Source organism: Odontesthes bonariensis, chromosome 10 (genome assembly GCF_027942865.1).
Source record: "Odontesthes bonariensis isolate fOdoBon6 chromosome 10, fOdoBon6.hap1, whole genome shotgun sequence".
NCBI classification, from domain to species: domain Eukaryota; kingdom Metazoa; phylum Chordata; class Actinopteri; order Atheriniformes; family Atherinopsidae; genus Odontesthes; species Odontesthes bonariensis.
In genome coordinates this window covers 3,999,263-4,016,909 of record NC_134515.1, presented here as the reverse complement: position 1 = coordinate 4,016,909, position 17,647 = coordinate 3,999,263, and the positions used below count along the sequence as shown (strand labels likewise).

The 17,647-nt window shown below is 42.5% G+C and overlaps 1 protein-coding gene across 1 annotated transcript in view; it reads right to left on the bottom strand.

Moving 5' to 3' along the window:
- rtel1 (regulator of telomere elongation helicase 1) overlaps positions 1-17,647 on the bottom strand; it is a 29,228-nt gene that overhangs the window by 1,265 nt on the left and 10,316 nt on the right. Inside the window, exons 14-32 of the mRNA XM_075475993.1 lie at positions 17,185-17,256; positions 16,491-16,572; positions 14,166-14,298; positions 12,680-12,793; positions 12,549-12,589; positions 11,743-11,828; positions 11,575-11,652; positions 11,421-11,498; positions 11,175-11,321; positions 9,986-10,101; positions 8,587-8,710; positions 7,450-7,618; positions 5,182-5,333; positions 4,185-4,280; positions 2,779-2,989; positions 2,561-2,692; positions 1,197-1,319; positions 899-1,087; positions 692-814 (exon numbers count right to left, since the gene is read on the bottom strand). Of these exons, the coding sequence (XP_075332108.1) occupies positions 692-814; positions 899-1,087; positions 1,197-1,319; positions 2,561-2,692; positions 2,779-2,989; positions 4,185-4,280; positions 5,182-5,333; positions 7,450-7,618; positions 8,587-8,710; positions 9,986-10,101; positions 11,175-11,321; positions 11,421-11,498; positions 11,575-11,652; positions 11,743-11,828; positions 12,549-12,589; positions 12,680-12,793; positions 14,166-14,298; positions 16,491-16,572; positions 17,185-17,256 (2,266 nt within the window). The remainder of the gene's footprint in view (positions 1-691; positions 815-898; positions 1,088-1,196; positions 1,320-2,560; positions 2,693-2,778; positions 2,990-4,184; positions 4,281-5,181; positions 5,334-7,449; positions 7,619-8,586; positions 8,711-9,985; positions 10,102-11,174; positions 11,322-11,420; positions 11,499-11,574; positions 11,653-11,742; positions 11,829-12,548; positions 12,590-12,679; positions 12,794-14,165; positions 14,299-16,490; positions 16,573-17,184; positions 17,257-17,647) is intronic.

Here is a 17,647-nt window from a genome sequence, read left to right as displayed (position 1 = left end):
TTATTTAGATATTTATGAAGTGTATATATGGCATATATTTATATAGGTGTATTGTAGTTAGGATATTTACAAACTGAAGAGTAGTTAAAAAGGGGTGGGAAACTAAAAAAGTATTGTACTTCTTCCCATTCCTTTTTCCAACAATGTTTTGTTATGTATTAGCACTTTATGTGATTACATTTTTTATTTTCTTTCTCTTTTTTCTTTCTTTTGTATGTACAAATACTTACATACGTTTTCTTTTTTATACATGTTCGAAAATAAAAATCTATCAATGAAGATGCAGCAGAAATATCAGGAAGGAAACAATATTTGTTCACCAAGACTCATCTTCACGATCAAATGCTGACGGATTCATACTGACTGAGCAGCATCTATAAATGTCAATCTAAGCAACTTAAAAACACCCGACTATGTTTTTAAATAAGGCTACAAATGCCGTTCATTAATTCAGTTTATGCAGCAGTTTTCAGGATTTAAAAATCAAGAAAATCAGAGAAAGATGGAGCGACAGATATTTCATCGTTACTTCGGCTTCACATCCAAGGCAGAAGCTCAGTTTTTTTTTAAATTCTTCTCTTGAATTAAGCAGATTAAACACTAAGCGAGCTCTGGGAGTTTAAACGTATCCCCTGACTGAGGTGGGTTGAACCAGAGCTTTGGAGGCTGCAGTAAATGTGTCGGTCCTCACCTTCTCTTTGCTGCTCCTCAGTGAAACCCGGGACGTCCTCAGTGGCCACCGGCCGCCCTATCAGTGCATCCAGCATCTCTTTGTACTGCTTCTTATGGCGAGGGCGAATAAACATGCCGAACCCTGAGGAAAGCAAAGAGATTCCGGTCCAACCTCCGACAGATAACAGTTTGTTATAAAGTTTGTTCGGTAGCAGAGAGAACTTACTGACGAGCAGGTGGAAGTTCTCGTCTCTCTCTGTGAACAGGCTCACCACCGTGGCCACCAGCTCCTCGTAGCTGTCCGACTTCTTGTAGCTGTGAACGGCCTGAAAGAGCTGAGCCGACTTCTCTGCTCCCAGGGCTTTTTTCACGTCAGCCAGGAAGGTGGCGTTGACTTCGCTCTTTGGGGCAGAACCTGACGGACACAACCAACAATAAGACAGTCTTCTGAATACATGTTTCCAGCGTTTCTTCCTTTATCTTTGTTTATTCTACTCAGAGTGATGAGTGAGGGACACTCCTACCAGCCTGGAGCTCCTTTAACCCCTGCTGGCTGAGGTGGCATCCTCCCTTGTTGAGCTGTTGCGTGTCGAGCTGATTGCTGGAAGACGAACTGCTCAGACCTCCAGCAGGCTGCCGGTCTTTACCTGTCAGGAAACAAAGCAGCAGCCATTTCCCCACCGGAGTCACCCAACAAACCAACACCTTTGGCACTTTTTGGCTGTTTTCCAAACCGCATACTTCTCTTACTACTCCTACTACTCATTCTAACTTTTTGAGTTTGTATGCGAGTTTGAGTAAGCGAGAAGTTCCCGGATGCATACTAGATTCTCTGAAATGTTGGGTATGCATCATGAGGTTACTACTCGTACTCAAACTACCCAAGATGCAACGTAACGTAACGTCGCCGATCGTCATTTCCTGTCAAAACGGCAGTTTCAAGCTAGCTACAACGAGGGTAGGTTCACTTCCTGTTTTCAAAACAAAAGCACCAATTGTATCGTAATGGCTTTCCCTATGATAAAAGGCAACGGGTATTTTATTTTGTGAAAATAACCGGAAGTGCGTTGCTCACTGCGGCTAGCTTTAGTAGCGCCGAATTCGTGGGAACAAAATTGTAAACAGCCGGTATTTTGTCAGGTTTTCAACACGTTGGGGATCTAAACGACTACTTTCTCACCTGAAAATGTTTCAAATGTTGCTAAAGTTTACAGAGTTTAGAGCTTAAGAGAAATCAGCTTCAGGCCGGCTGATTTCGGCTCGGGCAGGAGCGAAATGCATTGTGGGTAAACGCTCTGAATACTGTCTGATCGATGAGTATGCAGTATGGAAGTATGCAGTTTGCGGTTTTGAAGACAGCCTTTCCTCGGCTCATTTGACAAACTGTTCTGCATCTGTTCTGATTAAACAGGCAGACGGGTTTGGGATCAGGGTGTCCTATCAAATCAAATCAAATTTATTGTTTTGTACATGAAATGTCCAAAACAATTCAAAGTGCTTCACATGAAATAAAAGCATTGCAGCAGGGAGTGGAAGAAGCATTAAAAATACATAAAAGAATATAAAGAGAAACAAATAAAATAATTTAAATGAATTTAAAAACAAGCAACAGTCTGGATAAATTCAAAGATATCGTGCAGATTTCATGCATAGACACATGAGAACAGAAATGTTTTTAACCTGGATTTAAAAATGTCTCCATTTGGTGAAAGTTTAATCTCCACTGGCAGTTTGTTCCACTTGTTTGCAGCATAACAGCTAAGTGCTGCTTCTCCATGTTTAGTCTGGACTCTGGACTGGACCAGCTGACCTGAGTCCTTGGATCTCAGAGCTCTGCTGGCTTTATATTCTCTGAACATATCACAGATGCATTCTGAACCGTTCCTACCACTCATCACGGCTTTCTTCTCGTCCTTGGACAGCGAGTGGTCGGCCTTGTATCCGCAGCCCTGCCCGGTCAGCTCCCGGCATTTCTCGTCAAACGTCTTTTTGTGATGCGGACGCACGAACTGGTAGAAACCTGGAACAGAAACACAGCATGAAAGCGGTCGTATTCATGCTCGGTATGGTGTGAAGCAGGCGGGCATCAGAGCTTTGCAGACGCACCGCGGAGCAGACTGTGGGTGTTGGCGTCCTCGGTGAGGACGGCCGTCTCCGTCAGCAGGACCTGCAGGTTGTCGGAGGTTTTGTAGCTCTGCAGAGCCTGAACGATGCGGTCGAAGCTCACCTTGCTCAGGGACTTCTTCATGTCTGCCAGGAACTGCTTGGCCCTGCCGGCTTTGCCTTCCTCCGACACGTCCTCAGAGACGCTCGGCTTCTTCAGCAAGAATTAAGAAAAACACCAAAACTGTTTACTGCGTCAGCGGCCGACTCGAACCTGAAGAACTTTAGCTTTCCAGCGGTGTATGACGACATAATATTTGGCTTTATTTACATGTTTATATGCAGCCTGGCAGAGATTTCATTAGTCAGTGAGACACACAGACACATAAGAAGAAATATCAGACAAAAATCTGAACTTAAAGGGATAGTTCGCCTCTTTTGACATGAAGCTGTATGACATCCCATATCAGCAACATCATTTATGAACATCTTCTTACCCCCTGCTGCGTCCTGTGAGCAGAGTTCCAGCCTCGTTTTGGTGTTGATGAAGGTAGTCCGGCTAGTTGGCTGGGGTTTAAAAAATAAAGCGTTTTGCTTCTCAAAACAATATGCGTTCAACAGAGTAATACATTTGCATCACAAAATGGTTCTCCAGGAAAAAGTCAGACCTCACAATCTCTTGGCCCTATTTTCTCTCCCTTCGTATCACTGCCTGCTGCTGACAGCCGCACCTGTTACGGTGTTTGCTGCTCGGTCTGCACAGCAGGCAGTGATTCGAAGGGAGAGAAAATAGGGCCAAGAGATTGTGAGGTCTTACTTTTTCCTGGAGAACCATTTTGTGATGCAAATGTATTACTCTGTTGAACGCATATTCTTTTGAGAAGCAAAACGCTTTATTTTTTAAACCCCAGCCAACTAGCCGGACTACCTTCATCAACACCAAAACGAGGCTGGAACTCTGCTCACAGGACGCAGCAGGGGGTAAGAAGATGTTCATAAATGATGTTGCTGATATGGGATGTCATACAGCTTCATGTCAAAAGAGGCGAACTATCCCTTTAAAAAGAAAAATCTGAAGAAAATTAAAACAAATTCTTGGTCTTGTTCCTCGGCTCCGTTCTCTTTGCTTCGACCGTCTTTACGATCACGCCAGCAGCTCCCAAATGTCTCAGGTTTTGAGGTGTCTGTTCAGTTTGATTATTTCCGCACAAACCTGATTTAAGATTTAAGAGTCTCCCAGTAAAGCTCAACTGGTGATCAGGTGATCAACTTACGTGTTGGTGCCAGAGCTGAAGGGCTACGTTCTCAGGGAATCTCACAGTTTTTCCCCAAACTCAGGAACTAGTAAATACTTTAGCAGTGTGTTTCCAGACTCAGAAACTCATCGTGCAATAAATCAGCACACAAACCTGATCTTGGACCAGCTTTATCTTCCGCCTCCCCCCTCGTAACTCCTCCTCCAGCCTCTTGTCGTATTGTAGAGCCAGCGTGGACAAACGGCTCGCCTTCAAAAGAGAAAGCACAACAGTACCTGTCACACCTCGATGTGCAGGATGACTCACATGGACTCAATCAGACACTTCTCCCAGATCTCATTTCGCTTCATGTGAAACAGTGATACTCACTATTGTTTTCACAGGAGCCACATTGGCAGCAAAATCAAGGGAAGAGCCACTTTTACCACAACATACTAAAGTCCCCTTTTACAAATATGCATTTCTACATATAAATATAACAACACAGCCAATACATTTTCAATTCAGACCACATTTATCTTAATACTGGGATGAGCTGAAGCTGGCGTGCATGTCCTCGACTTTCTTCATGTTGTATTTGTAGTTTGTTGTTGTAATCATAGTGAGACATTCAGGATGAGCATGGTTTTTGTGCTGATTTTGCCCTTTTTTAATTAAAAACCGATCCATTGTGCCTGCATCTCGCGCTGGCTAAAGGAGCTAGCGTGCTCTGCGGTCAAGTGTGAGGTGGTTTAAGCGGGCTGCGTTGCCAGGTTTAACAGTTCCCCCTTTAGGAAACACCATTAAGCCTTAATTAATACTTAATAAAAAATACTTAATACTACAAAAACGCAAACTTAATAAAAATAATTAATACTGTGCAGTACTCGCTGTGTGTTATTTGAAAAAAATTATTGTTATTGTTACCAAATTGTTATAAGCTACTATGCGAATGCGAGCCGGCAATTAGAGCTTGAGGAGCCGCGCAATGAGTACAATTGTACATATATTTTAAATTTTTTTACATTTATTACTTTATTTTATTATTATTATATTTTTTGATTTCATGAAACCAAACAGACCAGGCCAAATTCTTTGTGATGTAAAAATTACTTGGCAATAAAACCTTTTCTGATTCTGATTCTGATGAGTATCTCTGACGTAAAGCTACCTCTCTGACGGCGGCGCCGCCGTCTCCGTCGCTGAGGCGCTCCCCTCGCTCCAGGGCGTCCAGCAGGTTGGCCGGCCTCCTCTGACTCTCCCGCACCTCGTGCTCATAGTCGATGCAGATTCTGGCGATCCCATTGGCTCTGCCGTGGTCATCTGATCACAAGGGAAACAAGTCAATTCAACCAGGTGATTCTATTTTCTCTCCCTTCGTATCACTGCCTGCTGTGCAGACCGAAGTGCAGACCGAGCAGCAAACACCGTAACAGGCGCGGCTGTCGGCAGGCGGCAGCAGGCAGTGATACGAAGGGAGAGAAAATAGGGCCAAGAGATTGTGAGGTCTGACTTTTTCCTGGAGAACGATTTTGTGATGCAAATGTATTACTCTGTTGAACGCATATTGTTCTGAGAAGCAAAACGCTTTAGCCGGACTACCTTCATCTTGAGTTTAGATTCTCTGCCCGCACCCGAGCCCGAACTTGATATTTCCCGCCACTATCCTCGGGTCGGACCGGATCGGGCGTGATCAAGCTTTTTTTTTTTTTTTTTTTTAAAAAATCACTATTAGCTTAATTGGTACGGGCAAAATTATGTAATAATTAGACGAAATATTCTTTATAGACAATATTCTTAATGTATACAAAGTTGCACAAGTCAGACTACGAAATTGCAAAAGGCTATGTGTCATGCGCAGTTTTCCTCCACTGGCCAGCGTAACACCGAGCCTGCCCTGCTGTGCTGAATTGGCTGGCGTGCAACATGGAGCCTGAAGAAGTAAAGAAAAAAATAAAAACGGGAGAATTAAAAGTTTCAAGGAGAGTCGGAGGTATGGACATATTTTAAACAAGTCGTGGGTGGTGACAATGTATGTGTCGGCTTTGTGGAGTGCAGTAAGTGTAGCATGCCGCTAACTTATGATAGCAAAAAAACGTTGACAACGTCAGATATAACGGCCCACATATTAAGAAATGTTCGGGTTTAAAGTGGTCTCGGGCTCATAATTACAGTTAATGTGCCAGGCCGGGCCGGGCTCGGAAAGGGTCGGGTTTGATTTTTTAGGACCGATCTAAGCTCTACCTTCATCAACACCAAAACGAGGCTGGAACTCTGCTCACAGGACGCAGCAGGGGGTAAGAAGATGTTCATAAATGATGTTGCTGATATGGGATGTCACACAGCTTCATGTCAAAAGAGACAAACTATCCCTTTAAGCTCGGCTGTAAACAGATTGGACACAGCATGACTTCTTAAAAACAGGGTTTTCCCATCTGATGCTTTAACACAAAGACTGATTCCCGCCCGGCTCAGCAGGAAGGTGCCAGACTTCCCTTCCTGCATCACAGCAGGGTGCGCTGTGGCTCATCTCCAGTCCTCCTGCAGGCCTGCAGCTCTCAGACACATTTTTCTCATCTTCATACGACTTCTGAGGCAAAAACCTCGAGCAGAAGGAACCTTTCTTCTTTCTGGATAAAGGTCAACTGAACTTTTCAGTGCAGGATAAATGTCAGACTCCAGCTGTCCCATTACTTCTGATTTCTCAGGCTAATATGTGTAAAGAGTTTCTGCTGAATAAAAGTATGAATATCATCCTGAGTTCCATTTGTTGGTTTAGATCAGGGATGGGCAACTTCCACAATAAAGAGGGCCAACATTTTTTCAGCACTATCATTGGAGGGCCAACATGACCACGCACTTCGAATAATTGGACATGAGACGCTACAAATGATTCTCAATAAGAACACATTTTATATGAATTTATATCTGTATGTTTATTGCACCAACATACAACTATTTTCTGCATATAAATGCATTTGAACACGTCCTTAATAAGCAACAAAGACAAAACATTTGCTTAAAAAAAAGTGCAAAAAAGGAATTTGAACTCCTTCATAACAAAGAACAAAACTGAAGAGGTATTCTTCTTCCCATTTTGGCTGAAAAATGTGATTTTCTCGGTCAAGTTTTCTCTTTTTGCCACTGCTAGTGGCCATGGCTCTTGACTTTCCTATTCGCTGTTGCGGAAAGCGGCCCGGGCCCCGCTATCGTTTGCGTATGGCGCGCCCTCTATCGGTTAACAGTATAATTACAAGTTTTTTGTTTTTTTTTTAATTATTATTGATCTATTTGCGGGCCGTACTGAGTGAGGACGAGGGCCGTGTGCGGCCCCCGGGCCGCCAGTTGCCCATCCCTGGTTTAGATTAAGACTAAAACATTTTTCTCTCAAACGTTTTAGGAGTAAAATGAGAATTGAAACATTTATCCTCAAACTCACTGAGTCTCCTCCGCTTCAGGCTGGGAAGGTGGGCGTCCAGCACCTTGGCCTTCTGGGTTTGGGAGCTTTGGGAGGAGGAGGAGCAGCAGGTGGAGCTGGAGGTTTCAGCGTTGGGCGAACACGGCGCCGCACAGCCGTCCGCCGCCGCCGCCTTCCCCACAACAGGTCGCTGACACGTCAGAAAACAACCACACAGAAGTGTTAAAAACTACCGAGAAGCCCAGAGGAACCCCACCGTGGCTTAAAGCGATACTTCGGAGTAGATTCAACCTAGGGTCATTTGAACCGTGACATCCAGCCAAGTAGCCCACCCGCAGTTTTTTCGATATTGGCTGAACATCAGCTGAGTTACTGAGTTATCCCGAATAGCTTCTTATAAGCGCTAACGGACCCTGGCAGTATCTCCAAAATTACCACACTAAAATCACATGCCATGACACCAAACTTCTACAGTAGTACAAATATGGTCTGTACTCACCAAACGATGCATTTGGAAGTTTGAAAATAGTCCAGGAGTTTATTATTATCAACACAAGCCTGATAGCTTCTCTGCTGCTAAAGCTGCGTCGACGTCACTTCTGGGAGCTGGGAGCTTCAAAGTAAGATGAGGGTTGATCTACTACTGTAGACAACAAAGTATATGCTATATTCTACATGTTTTTTATGAATTTTTATGTTGTAGAGTTGTGAATTTATTTTATCAATGGAGAAATTGAGCAGCCTTGCTTTGTTGTCTACAGTAGTAGATCAACCCTCATCTTACTTTGAAGCTCCCAGATCAAGGAAGTGACGTCGACGCAGCTTTAGCAGCAGAGAAGCTATCAGGCTTGTGTTGATAATAATAAACTCCTGGACTATTTTCAAACTTCCAAATGCATCGTTTGGTGAGTACAGACCATATTTGTACTACTGTAGAAGTTTGGTGTCATGGCATGTGATTTTAGTGTGGTAATTTTGGAGATACTGCCAGGGTCCATTAACCCTTGTACTAAGCTATTCGGGATAACTCAGTAACTCAGCTGATGTTCAGCCAAGATCGAAAAAACTGCGGGTGGGCTACTTGGCTGGATGTCACGGTTCAAATGACCCCAGGGTGAATCTACTCCGGAGTATCACTTTAAAAAGGCTGAAACCGACCAGCTTCTGGGCCACTCTGAAGAACTGCGAGACGTCGCGGACCACGTTCCCGAAGCCGTCGTAGAGGCGCACGTAGGGCTTCACCCACGATGGAAGGTGCGCCCGAGCATCAGAGCTTTTAAACCTGCGGGAAAAAGCCAGATTATTACTCTGAAAAGCATCAGCAGCATCACAGAGCTACAGGACGTGGTCTGAGAATTCAACACGAAGGCTCGTTATTTTAGCTCCAATAACTATAAATCCCAGCTCATTTCTACCCAAAACAGACTCGAGTCTGAAGGAGTTACTATTATTTTTTTGCAAAACGTGCTCGAAAACTCTTGAAATTTTGCGAGCGCCACCTGCCGGTCGACGACATGAAAGAATCTAAACTTTATATTTTTGGGAGTCGCTCATTGACTCTGTAGCGCCCCCTACGGTGCTTAAAAATGGTGCCCGCATTGGGGTTAGTTTCGCGTGGGACACCGAAATTCGGTACACTCATTCATCATGCCCAGGCGCACGAAAAAGTCTCATGCCGCCATGGTGCCACGTCCACAGGAAGGCGGCCATTTTGGATGGAAGGTGCGTTTTGGTGCCATTTTTGACCGATTCCACACCTTGCATATGATCGAACTCGTCCTACAGATTTAATGCTACAGACTTCAAACTTGGCCAGGTTACTCTTAAGACATGGGGGGAAAGAATCATTGGGCAACTTTTTCAAGACTTAAAGGGCGTGGCGACGCCTCAAAGTTCGATGACTCGCCATAAAAAATTAAGTCGCTTATAACTCCCACATACATTATCCAATCTGTCCCAAACTTTATACGGTGAATGCTGGACCCAGCCTGAACGCGCACATATAACATTTTGACTTCCAACTCCTCCTACAGATTTAATACTACAGACTCCAAACTTGGCCAGGTTACTCTTAAGACATGGGGGGGGGGGGATCATGGAGAAACTTTTCCAAACTCTGAACGGTGTGGGCGTGGCCAGGCGGTGAAAATCGTGTGATGGCATTTGTGATTTGAAAGCCTTATCATCATCGCAAAGTCATGAAACTTGGCACACACGTCCACCCTGTCAACGCTGGGGGGCGCTACAGAGTCAATGAGGGACTCCCAAAAATATAAAGTTTGACTGGCAGGTGGCGCTTGCAGAATTTCAACAGTTTTCGAGCACCTTTTGCAAAGAATAATACGACAGAATAATAATAAACCTTAAAGATACAATAGGGTCCTTGCAGTTTCACTGCTCGGTCCCTAATAAATTTACATATATAGATAGGCTACATATCCGATCGCTGATCGGGATGAAACCAGGTGATCGGATCGGGACGTCCCTACTCAGAACCAATCTGACGACACCAGTGAACTTAAACTCTGACTCTGGATGAGTGTGTGATGAGTCTGACCTCTGATCGCACAGGAAGATGGCTCCATAGTCCTCCTTGTGTCGGATCACTCTGCCGATGGCCTGGTTCACGGCCCTGAAGGCCTGCTGTTTGTACCACTCCTGCCCTGATAAGTACTGACCACACACACAGAAAACAATCACCGGTTTAACCCTAATCCCTGTTAGAGGACATTTTTCTCCACTTGGGGTGAACTTTCTCCTGTAATTTCACACTGAAAATAGTGATACTCATCATATTGGGTCCAGTTGTGCATTTTTGACAATTTTTTTGATTTTCAAACACACATCATATACAATGCAATTTTTCATTGGTGGACAAAAATGTCCCTTTTCAGAAATTAAGGAGTTTTTATTTATTTTTTATTTATTTTTTTTTAATAAAAATCAGGCGTAACAAAAAAATTTAAAATCCCTAAAAATCAATGTTGTTGCTAATCATTGACATATCCCAGACCATAATTATCCCTACTCAATAATTCCACTTTGCATTCCATATTTTGAAAATACTGGCACCTAAAGGATTAAAATTTGGGCTAAAAAGTATAAATTGGCATCTAAAGGGTTAATTTTTTTTAAAAATAATCGAAAACTTGGTAGTTATGATCAGAACTGAAGTGGAATAAAAGATTTATGGAAAAAAAGTGGGTAAAAATATTAATATATGATGTTTTTAGGTTGTTTTAAAAGGGGCCAAAAATGTCCCTTTTCAGAAATTAAGGAGTTTTTTTTATTTATTTTTTTAATCAAACATAGCAAAAAAATTAAAAATCCCTAAAAATCAATGTTTTTGCTGATCACTGACATATCCCAGACCATAATTATCCCTACTCAACAATTTCACTTTGCATTCTATATATTGAAAATATAGCAGTTTTTGTGGGGTTTTTTTTGTTTTTTTTTTTACAGAAATTGGCGTTTACATCATATAAACCAGTATTTAAAGGGTTACATTTTTGAAAATTATTGAAAACTTGGTAGTTATGGTCAGAACTGAAGTGGAATAAAAGATTTATGAAAAAAAAGCAGAAAAAAATATTAACATATGATGTTTTTAAGTTGTTTTAAAAGGGGACCAAAGTGTCCCCGTTCAGAAATTAAGTTGCATTTTAAATCAGGTATGAGGGTTAAACCTTTGACTCGACCGAGCCACCAAACCGTTTAAAAATCAGACATCAGCTCTCCCTCACCCTCATCCCGGGAGTTTTCTTTCTGCTCATCTCGTCTAAAAACTGCATCTTCAGGATGACTCGGGGGTCCATCCGAGGAGGGAAAGGAAGGCCGGTGATGATGACGGCCCGGCCGAAGGTGTCGGCAAAGTCTAAGCCCTCGCTGGCCTGAGGAAAATGTGGCGTTTATACTCGATGTAACGGCCACAAAAACATCCAGAACATTCCTCTGAATCCTTCCAGGTAAAAGTTCAGACATGTCCTCACCTTCCCTCGACACACAGCAAAGAAACTTCCACCTTTAGACGCCGGATCATTGACTTTGCTGTAATATCCATCAATAACCTAAAACACAGGCAAACAGATGAGCGTTTAGGACAGGAAACTGTGAAAGAAAAGTGAATAAAAGCTGAATAATCACCTCATTAAAGGTGCCCTTCCCTTTGGGTTCAACAAACATGGGCTTCACATTCTCGATGCGGTCTGCGTGTCCGTTAGCCTTCAGAGACGAGACGAAAATACGGTCAATTCAAACATCGTAGGAGCCAAAAAGGTTTCCCAACACGGATAACGGCTGAGTTTGACTCACTCTCCAGAACTCCAGGGTTTTCTCCATTAAAGGGAAGGAAGGGAAGAACACCAGCAGGCCGTGAGGAACCACACGGCTGAGGTTCGCTGAGGAGGAAACCAAGCAAACGCATTCATGTCCAAATCCCAAGAAAAATCTCACACTGCTGACAAAATTATGCAAAGAAACACAAAAATCCTGTTCAACAAGAGATTTTAGCTGAAAATTATTTATGTATCCAGAACAAAGTTTGATTTATTATAAACTAATTTTATTATTGGCTTCCTGTCCTTTATAGAACTGATTTTAAACTTTTTAATGTTTGTTTTTAAAGCTCTTAACGGCCTCGCCCCATCGTATTTATTACCTGCTTTAAAGCACTTTGGTACATCGTAAGGATTGTCTGTAAAGGGCCGTATAAATAAAGTACATTTACATAAAATACTGTTCAAAAAGTCCTGATCAAACCACATTTCTTTAGATTTTCTTTCAGAGTTTTTCTGCTTCTTCACTCAACTTCAGTCCTTGTACCTGAGCATCTTCACAGGAATGTGTTTTTTCTTTGTTAAGCCCCTGAACTCTGACCTGTGAACCATTCAGGCAGGAAAAAGGCTCCTAACTCAAGGGATGAACCAGTGTTGTGTCCACACAGAACAGACAACTTAGCAAAGAAGCCGTTTTAAATGAGCTAAATGCACATTAAATAAGAGCAGAACCTTGTTTTTCTGGACATTTAAGAACTCATTTTAGCTGTAGAGCGGTTCATGTTTTTAATGATTTTAAGGAGAAAACACAGAATCAAATCCTTCAGTTTAGTGAGAGCTTACCGACAGTGTTGCCTAAAGATGCCATGTTCTCAGGAATAAACCTGTCACAGAAGGAAAACTGGTCAATATAAAGACAACATCAGGGTAAACAAACCCTCCGAAGATGAGAAAACACCGATCAGAACGCCAACCTTCTGTCGAACGCTGAGCTCAGGTGCACGCCATCGGGGCCGCGGTCGATGACGGTGACAAAGATCTGATCCCGCTCGATCACGTGACCGTTCTCCAGCCGCACGGGGAAGTTTCTGAAGAGGAAGACAGAGAAGGATTCACACAACTCCAGAAGAACTCGTGTCTGACAGCTCAACGGGTTCAAATTTGATGAATCCCGGTGATTTAATGACTTGATTTAGGTGAGAAAATAAAGCTGAGAAAGTGGAAATAACGTTAAAGGGATAGTTCGCCTCTTTTAACATGAAGCTGTATAACATACCATACTAGCAACATTTCTGAACATCTTCTTACCCCCTGCTGCGTCCTGTGAGCAGAGTTCCAGCCTCGTTTTGGTGTTGATGAAGGTAGTCCGGCTAGTTGGCTGGGGTTTAAAAAATAAAGCGTTTTGCTTCTCAAAACAATATGCGTTCAACAGAGTAATACATTTGCATCACAAAATGGTTCTCCAGGAAAAAGTCACACCTCACAATCGCTTGGCCCTATTTTCTCTCCCTTCGTATCACTGCCTGCTGTGCAGACCGAGCAGCAAACACTGTAACAGGCGCGGCTGTCGGCAGCAGGCAGTGATACGAAGGGAGAGAAAATAGGGCTAAGCGATTGTGAGGTCTGACTTTTTCCTGGAGAACCATTTTGTGATGCAAATGTATTACTCTGTTGAACACATATTGCTTTGAGAAGCAAAACGCTTTATTTTTTAAACCCCAGCCAACTAGCCGGACTACCTTCATCAACACCAAAACGAGGCTGGAACTCTGCTCACAGGACGCAGCAGGGGGTAAGAAGATGTTCATAAATGATGTTGCTGATATGGGATATCATACAGCTTCATGTCAAAAAAGGCGAACTGTCCCTTTAATTTCAAAGTGGCTGCCTGTGTAGTTGATTTATTCTTTTAATTCTGAGAATTTAAGTGCTGAAAGGGACATTTCTGCTGAGCTCAGGAGCATCAGAGTTCTGGGCTTCTACAGTGTTGGTTCATGTTTGTGTGGCAGTGAAATCCTTTTTGCTTTATTATTGATGAACAAACTTCTTATTACAGGTCAACAGCTGCTGGTTCCATAAATCTAACTGCAGATCAGGATCACACATTAAGCCAAGGCAGAGGTGATAAAACTGGAAAATAACAGCAATGTTCTGGTTGGATTTCAACTTTTTCTGCTGTAAATTGAAGCATCATTAGAGTTAAATGTATTTTAGAGATCTTTTCTTTTTAAATTTGTGCAGAAATGAATGATTTTTTTTTAATTAATGAATCTTAAAGTGTGACTTTAAGCAGACGAGCTGAAACAACTGGACGCCATTCAGATGAAATTCAGAGAACCGGTCGCATCCTGGGGGGATCGTTTGAAAAGAGACGACGGTCTTCAGCTCCACTTGCTGTAAACCTTTGACACAGAGAGTTGCTTCCTAATGAATCACTAAAGAGAGGCTGTGGTGACGTACATCCTCATCTCAGAGGTGAAGGAGGACAGAGGAGAGAGGGTCCCGCTGGTCAGAATGATGCAGCGAACGCCCTGACTCTCCAGGTCCTGCATGCTGAAGCCGGGAGAGAAGCACCAGTAGCTCAGAATGTTGCCTGCAACGTGCACAGAGAAGAAGAACAGAGAAACTTTCAGCAGGTTCGTCCTCGTAAAGCCTTTATGGAGATAACCGTGCACATCCGAGCCTCTTAATGCAGTCAGTTACACTGAAAACCGTCCAGAACTGAAATCTGTTGGAAAATCGTGTCACCTGAGGCTGAAAGAAAAGTTCAACTTGTTTTACAGTTCTGATTCTCTTTACGGCTCTCTTCCTTTTGCCAGTTTCTGCCTCGTCTCCTGTGGGAGTGTCGTGTTGCTCTAAATGTTTCTAACTAACCATGGCTGTGTTCGAAACCGCATACTGCATACTCATCGATCAGACAGTATGCAGAGCGTTTACCCACAATGCATTGCGCTCCTGCCCGAGCCGAAATCAGCCGGCCTGAAGCTGATTTCTCTTAAGCTCTAAACTCTGTAAACTTTAGCAACATTTGAAACATTTTCAGGTGAGAAAGTAGTCGTTTAGATCCCCAACGTGTTGAAAACCTGACAAAATACCGGCTGTTTACAATTTTGTTCCCATGAATTCGGCGCTACTAAAGCTAGCCGCAGTGAGCAACGCACTTCCTGTTATTTTCACAAAATAAAATACCCGTTGCCTTTTATCATAGGGAAAGCCATTACCATACAATTGGTGCTTTTGTTTTGAAAACAGGAAGTGAACCTACCCTCGTTGTAGCTAGCTTGAAACTGCCGTTTTGACAGGAAATGACGATCGGCGACGTCACGTTACGTTGCATCTTGGGTAGTTTGAGTATGAGTAGTAACCTCATGATGCATACCCAACATTTCGGAGAATCTAGTATGCATCCGGGAACTTCTCGCTTACTCAAACTCGCATACTAACTCAAAAAGTTAGTATGAGTAGTGGGAGAAGTATGCGGTTTTGAACGCAACCACGTCTATAACCGTCCTAACGCAGACGCATTAATCATGCAGAAGGCAGTTATTGCCTGTGACAGGTGTAGAAATCATTTGAAGAAGTGCACACCTGTGATCAGAGGTGGGTAGTAACGAGTTACATTTACTTGAGTAAGTGTTTGAAATAATTATACTTCTAGGAGTAGTTTTAAATCTCTATACTTTTTACTTTTACTTGAGTAGATGTGTGCAGCAGAAGCTGTCCTCTTACTCCGCTACATTAGGCTACAATGAGCTGGTTACTTTTCTTCTTACCTCTTTGGTATTCTACGCCTCATTATTTTTATCCCCCCGCGTACGCCTCATTTTAATGTTTTATTCTGACAGAGAGAGAGACTTCCGCCAAAGGCTCTACCACCTGACTGTGTTCCACCAATCAGACGCAGCCGTGCAGTCTGGTCACGTGACCGTACTCAATCTCAGCGGCGGGACGGGTTAGCTTTAGCATTAGCAGTCGTAGCAAACAAACAAAGAAACAGATGAAAAATGTCAGAACCAACGGTGGGAAATGAAGACGCAGACGAGGCCTCATACTGAAAGCATGTTTACCTTACAAAGAGTGAGAAACAGCAGCTACATTATGTGTCTTCTGTGTCAACCAAAACAAACGCACATTTCAGCAGAAACTCAACATCTAACTTGAGGAAACATGTAGCGCTAAGTTTCCTAAACTCGTTTTTCCCCCATGGATAGGTGAATGTTTGTTTTTTAGGTTACATATGGGTTACATATGTTTTAAACATTTCCTAAGTCTCTGGTTTTTTATTGAAGTTCTTGAATTTACCTGGATTATTTTTAATTTAAGCTATTTTGTAATTTATTAATTCATTTTAATTTATTTTATCAATGGGATGAACTCTAATTTGCCTAAAGATGATTATTTAGTATTTTTGTCTGTCTGATTGAATGCTTGTGTTAACAAATAAATCAGACGTTACTCAACAGTTACTCAGTACTTGAGTAGTTTTTTCACCGAGCACCTTTTTACTCTTACTCAAGTAACTATTTGGATGACTACTTTTTACTTTTACTTTAGTCATATTATTCTGAAGTAACAGTACTTTTACTTGAGTCCAGTTTTTGGCTGCTCTACCCACCTCTGCCTGTGTAGAGCTCATTGTGACGCATCCTTCAGTTAAAACTTGCCCTCAAACCCTCATGAAAGTGCTGGGTGTGGCTTTTTCTCCTTTACGGGTTATTTACAGGCTGGGGTGGAAAATCTTAAAGAACTTAGAAAGATTACCCCTAAAAGAGAGAGCACAATCACCTTGTTTCTTGGATGAAGACGAAGCCCACAGGTCGGTGCTCTGTTTCCTCTTATTATGGCTGGTGTCCTTATGGATGTGAACCTGAGCCAAACACACGACCAAGCAAGCAATCAGTTCATAAATTAGTCCAGATGTCATTTATGAGCAGTTCCAGTCACTTATCGGGATGATATGTCAAACATTTACTAAGATTTTACGAACATCTGTCACGTACAGCAAGATTGTTACTAAATATTCAAGCTCCAAGCTGGTGATTTAATGATGATGCTTGCACATGCTGGGCCATTTTCTCCCACGCTTTCAGACTTTTTATAGACTAAATAGCCTCAGATCAGCTGAAACACTCAGTGTGTTTAAGTCCAGGCTGAAGACACACCTATTTTCAGCTGCGTTTGGATAAAGCTCCAAATCTGAAGCTTGAATTTCAAAATTTAACCACATTTTAACTCATGATTTGATCCGATTCTATCTATTGTTCTTATTTCTTTCTTTTTTGTTTAAAACTTAAATCATGCTTTTTATTTCTACTGTTTTAATGTATCTGTAAAGCACTTTGAATCACCTTGTTGTTGAATTGTGCCGTACAGATAAACTAGCCTTGCCTTGCCTAAATGAACAGTACGTGACCCTGACTGATGAACATTTATGTGAAGGGAAAGACGAATATTTCTGTGTGGTTTTTAGAGAACAGACCTTAAAATGAGCGGTGTTGAACTGCATCTGCTTCTCTCTGTCACTTTCTGACGGTTCACCACAAAACACCAGCTGAGAGCCGGAGAAGAAAGGAAAAGTCACAGAACAGGACATTCATCACAGGGAATGCAAAAGATGATTTAATGCGCTATCGTTTCTACATTTCATCCGTTTGTGAGGATAAAACAAAGCAGAAACGATGTGTTCAGCCGGCTTTAGACAGTTTGTCAGTAGTTAAAGGGACAGTTCGCCTCTTTTAACATGAAGCTGTATGACATCCCATATTAGCAACATCATTTATGAACATCTTCTTACCCCTGCTGCGTCCTGTGAGCAGAGTTCCAGCCTCGTTTTGGCGTTGGTGAAGGTAGTCCGGCTAGTTGGCTGGGGTTTAAAAAATAAAGCGTTTTGCTTCTCAAAACAATATGCGTTCAACAGAGTAATACATTTGCATCACAAAATG